The following is a 6,000-nucleotide window of genomic DNA, read 5'->3' as shown; positions in this document are numbered from 1 at the left end:
AGTTAAAATTTTTGAAATGTGGCTTTTATATTGTTTGAAAAGAGCAAAGGTCCTAGTAATCATAATTATATATTAATATCAATATATCCTATCAGTAAATATATATACATATATATATAAATTCAAAACTAAGATACTGCGAGGTCTACAAAACAACCTTAATTCCTAATTCCTTTAGGATAAAATGGAAAGATGGCAATAATTTAAGTGATCAATACTCTTATTCACCTTTGGGTTTAGTTCCAAATACTCCATTGGAAGCTCATAAAAGATCAACAGCAAAAGCGTACCATAAAATTATACTTTGCGTGTCAGAGAGTTTGGTGACACTTCACACACTTGATAGCTTTACCTGCTAATGAAACAGAACCCCCAAAAGGTGTTATATTACAGTCACACAGTCCTCCTGTTCAAGACCTAAATAAGAGAAATTAAAAAAACAAAACAAACATAGGAGGGCCAGAAGATTTGGATGATCTGTTCTCTTTCCTTCCCCTGCTCTTATCAGAAAGTCCTTTTCTATTATTTTATCATGTATTGGGGCTTTTTATTATAAATATGAATATGAGAATGCAGCATCTCAGCAAGATCTGAATAAAGTAGTCTTAAACCCTCAGATAATCTAAGACCTTGATAGAGAAAGGCCTTTGTGAAGGATAAACGCTTCGGTATGATCCTTCCTCATCTATTCAAGAGTAAATATCCCATGTGCATGTTAATGGTGATCATTTTAAATGGGGAATTCCCGATTTCTGAACCAAAGAATTTTCAGGTTTCCCCCTCCCTTAAGCAGGTGTCTTTGCACCTCTCACCAATCAAAGGGGAAGGTAAAAAGGCAGGCTTTCAATGAGCTGATGTGTTAATAAGTTTACTAATCAGAGCACATATCAATTAGAATGAATCATGTTCATATATTTAATAGCAAACAAAACTCAATCTAACTCAAGTCCAGCTTTCTTCCATGTTCATTTTATTCAAGGGCATACCTTCTTTTTTCTGCTTTTTTTTTTTTCCTTCTTTCTTGGATACCTCCAGCCCCCATTGACAACCAAAATGCAGGGCTATAAATGTAAGGGTGCAATACATCATGAGGTAAGTCTAGAGAACATGTCCTCTACCAAAATGCACATGAATCTCTGGTACAGCAAAAATTCCAGAGTCATGCTGGGGTTCGTTTTGCATGCTAAGCAGGGTCAAAAATGTGAGCTCTCTGTGGCCAACCTTATATATCAGATGAGCTCCAAAGTTTAAAGGTTATATTTGTGAAATTGCAGCTGGCTTTCCTAGCACTTGATTCTAGCTCCTGCAAATCAAAGACTCCTAATTGAAAGGCACATCTGACAATAAGCTTAATCTTCCAGTAAAAAAAAAAAAAAAAAAAAATTGTGACTTCTGAATCCTTACTGTTGAAGAGCTGACAGAGAAGTTCAGAGATGGTTGTATAACCAGAGAAAATATGTTTTCCAACAAGATCATAAAGCTTGAATGGTGCAGGGAAACAAATGTAAAGCAAAAGGCTGTCCTCTATTCTGTCTACTTCCCCCACCCGCCGTTGTACACTTAGCCACTCACCTCTTAGGCAAGGGCTCCTGACTTCCAAGTTAGCCTCAAACCCCAGATACCAAGACACTATATAAAGTGGCATCTTGGCATACTTTGAGATCAGATGGTTTCTGCATTTCATAGTGTGAGAGGTGAGGGGGAGGTGAAAGGGAAAAGCAGCATACCAATGTAGTGAAATCTGGAAACAACAGCACACACACAGACACAAAAAGTTTGCATATTGCACAGAGCGCTTGAAGATCATAAATCTATGCATGAGAAAGACGTAGTGGAAATTTTGGGGGGGATTAGAGTTTATTTTTGTCATCTCTGTGAGACAGCTACTCATTCATCCAGATCACAGCTAAGAAAAAAGCTGGTCACAGAAATTAGCAGTTTCAGCTCAGCAGCGAAGTCGCCAGCCTGTGAAGGCAGAGAGAAATTGACTAATTAGCAATGCGCACTAAAACTTGACGGTTCTTTATAGAGAGAGAGAAGAGAGAGGGAGAGAGAGGGAGAGGGAGGGAGGGGGGGCTCGCTTTTTCCCCTTCTTTCTTCCAAAGATGTTTGAAATCGCAGTCATTTACGCTCGACAATTTTTACAATAGCCTTGAGCCATAATTTTGCGAGTCTCTCCAGCATCCATCCCCCTGTATGGTCTCTCTCTACTGGCCAAGCACGACCGTTTCTCTCCCCAACCGTGGATTTCCTATTACTCTCGTTACGACTCACTGAGCCCCAGGCCCAAGGATAATGATGTGTTGTTTCTTGGTAGCATAATTTGTCACACGTACATTTTTTCTTCTTCTTCTCTTGCAGAAAGCTCTGCTCCCTCTCTCTCTCTCTCCCCTCTCTCCCTCTCTCTCTCCCTCTCTCTTTCTCTCTTTTCTCCCTCTCCTACATTTTCTTGCTGTTGCTAATTCATGGTGATCAAATGATGTACGACAAAATAAATTGTAAAGAGTGACTGCCCGGAGTTGGGAACCAGAAGGTGTTTTCCCCCTCCCAAGGAGAGAGCAAACCTTTAAAAAGGAAGGACAATTGATTTTTGGGGGGAGCTTAAGTGAGCCTTGACTTTGCAGCTGGTTGAAAGCAGGTAAGTTTCTGGCCTTGTGTCTGCCTTGTGTGTGTATTTTGTTCTGTCTTTTGGGTTGTTGGCCGGGTGGGGAGGGACGGGAAGGGAGTCTTTCAGAGGGGTGGGGGGGTGATTGTGTGGCAAACGCTCATAAAGAATAAAACTCCTATTGCAAGAAATAAGCAGATGAGGGGAGAAGGCAAAGGAGGAGAGCAAGAAGGAAGGGGAATAGGAAAAGATGGGGTGGGGGGGGGAAGATAACGAAGCGGGGAGAGCGAGAGGGAGGTATGACCGAGTCCACTTAAAGGGAGAGACTCTGGGAGATGTTTCAGGAGAGCCAGAGCTTTGGGGGTGGGGGGGGGGATGCTGCCGGGGGAGGGAGCTCGCGGGAGATTAGGGTCCACCTGGAACGGGATGATAAAGTGAGTCGAGAGGAGCCCAGTCCGGTGGAAATAGGAAGCCGGCGATCCAGGACTGGCGCCAGGCAGGGCAGAGTGAGCCGCAGTGGAAGGGGCAGGTCCGGCGGGATCCCTCTGAGCCGGGCGGCGGCGGCGGCGGCTCTCCCGGGCTGGCGGGCGCGTGGGCGGGGTGTGGGCAAAGGGTCCCTTTCTGCTCAGCCCTAGAAGGTGCAATTACACGTTAAGGACCTGGCGCATCGATCTCGCCGCGCCCCCCCACCCCACCCCATCCTGCCCTCCTCTGCCTGGATGCGGGCGGCTCAGACTTTTTACACAAGTAGTTCCAGGGCCGGGGGAGTCGGGGTGCCCGACTGGGGGGTCTCGGGGGGGCTGTACCGAGGGGCTCTGAAGGAAGCTGCGGCTTAGGCGGCAACGCTGGATGCAGAGATCCCACGCCGTACTGCGCCCCCCGCCCCCATCGGATAGCCCCCAGCCCCTCCCCCAACACCTGCCAGTTAACTTGAACTTCTCATAGTTACAGGAGTTAAAGCCACTGCGCCCAGTGCCTGGGAGGGAGAACCGTCCACACGAATCCCACCGGGCCTCCCGGCTCTTGCTCTAAACCCACCCCAGTAGCTCCACTTCCTTCCTCCTCATCTTCCTCGGTGCCGCCCCGCGGGGGAAGGGGAGATACACGCCCGAACTTCCGCGCTTTGAAATGCAGGGGGTGGGGGAGGGCGGGGGAGAGGGGGTCTGGGGCTGGGGGGATTCTCCTGCCAGGTTTAAAGGCGTCTCTGGAAAATTAGCAAAACTGAGCGGTGACTGGGAAGCCAACAGTTTGCGAAGCAGGGAAGCAGGCAGGGCCGGGGTGAGGGAAATGAGCTAGAATTGATAAGGACAGCGACCGCCTCTGCCGAGTCCACTGAGCTGGTCCTCACCGCGCTCCGCTGCACTTTCCCGGGAGAAGAAAGGGCTTTATCTGCTCCCTCAGACTATTAGTCTAGGAGTTTCTCGGGGCAGCACGGCTAATCGAAGGGGTCCCCAGCTTTTGGAGGGCTAAATATCGCCCTCCCGCACGCCTGTCGTGTCCCCGTTCCCACCCCCCCAAACTGGACCAACTGCGAAAAGCAAAGCTGCGGGCGCGAGTTGACCTGGAAGCTCCGCCGACGGTCGCCTCTGCGCTCTCGGGCCCCCCCCCCCGGCTCTCCACTCCCCGGCCTCTCCCCGCCCCGGCCCGGCATGGACACGAGCCCACGGGGTGTCTCGGCCTCAGCCGCCACTTTGCCGTCGCTGCTGCCACCGCTGTCGCTGCCAAGAGCCGAGCCCGGGTGGTTTTAGGAAAGTGGGGGACGAAGTGTGTGGGCGGTGGCGGGAGGCGTAGTAGGGAGCAGAACGGGCGCCCGGACCCCAGACAGGGCCCTTCTGGTGGCGCTCACGGATCCAGCGCCTTCAGACCTCCTCCGAGGGTCGGGGTCCGGAGGCCAAGCTGAGCACTGATTGTGGTTCTTCGCCCTCCCCTCCCCTCCCCTCCACACCCGTCCCCACGCCGACCACACCCCACCCCCTCCACTACCCTTCTCCCCTTCCTCCCATCCCCCACCCCTGTCTGCCAGGTCGGAGGAGGGTTTAAAGCCAGGTGCGCCGAGTCAGCTCGCCATGTCCAGATCCGGGGACCGGACCTCCACCTTCGACCCCAGCCACAGCGACAACCTGCTGCACGGCCTCAATCTGCTGTGGAGGAAGCAGCTGTTTTGCGACGTGACCCTGACGGCCCAGGGCCAGCAGTTCCACTGCCACAAGGCCGTGCTGGCCTCCTGCTCGCAGTACTTCCGATCGCTTTTCTCCAGTCACCCCCCTCTCGGGGGAGGGGTCGGCGGCCAGGACGGTCTGGGGCCCCCCAAGGACCAGCAGCCGCCGCAGCAACAGCCGCCGCCACCGCAGGAGGAGCCGGGGACTCCTTCCTCCTCCCCCGACGACAAGCTGCTGACCAGTCCTCGGGCCATCAACAACCTGGTGCTGCAGGGCTGTTCGTCCATTGGGCTGCGCCTGGTGCTCGAGTACCTCTACACGGCCAACGTGACCCTCTCCCTGGACACGGTGGAGGAGGTGCTGTCGGTCAGCAAGATCCTGCACATCCCCCAGGTCACCAAGCTCTGCGTGCAGTTCCTCAACGACCAGATCTCGGTGCAGAACTACAAGCAAGTGTGCAAGATCGCCGCACTGCACGGCCTGGAGGAGACCAAGAAGCTGGCCAACAAGTACCTGGTGGAGGATGTGCTGCTGCTCAACTTCGAGGAGATGCGCGCCCTGCTGGACTCGCTGCCGCCCCCCGTGGAGTCGGAGCTGGCGCTCTTCCAGATGTCCGTGCTGTGGCTGGAGCACGACCGCGAGACCCGCATGCAGTACGCGCCCGACCTCATGAAGCGCCTTCGCTTCGCGCTCATCCCGGCCCCCGAGCTGGTGGAGCGGGTCCAGTCAGTGGATTTCATGCGCACCGACCCTGTCTGCCAGAAGCTGCTGCTGGACGCCATGAACTACCACCTGATGCCCTTCAGGCAGCACTGCAGGCAGAGCCTGGCCAGCAGGTATGAGACAACAAAGGGGGGGCGGGTGGCGGCGGGGGAGGCGAGAGGCCGGAGGGAGGGGAGGGGGCAGGCAGGAGGGGGATAGGGGTGGGCTGGGCTGGAGGCTCAGGCAGGCTGAAAACAACCGAAAACAAACAATTCAGACTGTGTGGGGAAAGTTGATTTCGGAGTCCCTGAAAGGTCAACAGGAAACTGGCCTCACAGCATCCCCAAGCGCTAGAAAGCCCACGTTCTCAATATCCCCAGAGCCGGAGATGTGGGACTTGCGGGCTGAAACTGACAGGCAGGTGGGGTCAAAGGCCAGGCAGTTAGAGGTACAGCTTTGGAGCCCTTTTTTTATCCAGGCTTCCCTATACATCTCAAAATATGCTTGCTTAAGAAAAAGGGTTCTGTGATGAGA

The 6,000-nt window shown here is 52.8% G+C and overlaps 1 protein-coding gene across 1 annotated transcript in view; it reads left to right on the top strand.

Moving 5' to 3' along the window:
* Window positions 1-3,078: 3,078 nt before the first annotated feature.
* The window catches only part of KLHL14 (kelch like family member 14), a gene marked incomplete at its 3' end in the record, with an annotated part of 100,379 nt that continues 97,457 nt past the window's right edge, over window positions 3,079-6,000 (top strand). Inside the window, exons 1-2 of the mRNA XM_079717449.1 lie at window positions 3,079-3,243; window positions 4,629-5,600. Coding sequence (XP_079573575.1) covers window positions 4,672-5,600 — 929 coding nt within the window. The 5' untranslated portion in view covers window positions 3,079-3,243; window positions 4,629-4,671. The remainder of the gene's footprint in view (window positions 3,244-4,628; window positions 5,601-6,000) is intronic.

Source organism: Hyperoodon ampullatus, assembly GCF_949752795.1.
Source record: "Hyperoodon ampullatus genome assembly, chromosome: 13".
Classification (NCBI taxonomy): Eukaryota; Metazoa; Chordata; class Mammalia; order Artiodactyla; family Ziphiidae; genus Hyperoodon; species Hyperoodon ampullatus.
Note: the sequence above shows the minus strand (reverse complement) of the source record. Positions and strands in the feature narration are given on the sequence as shown.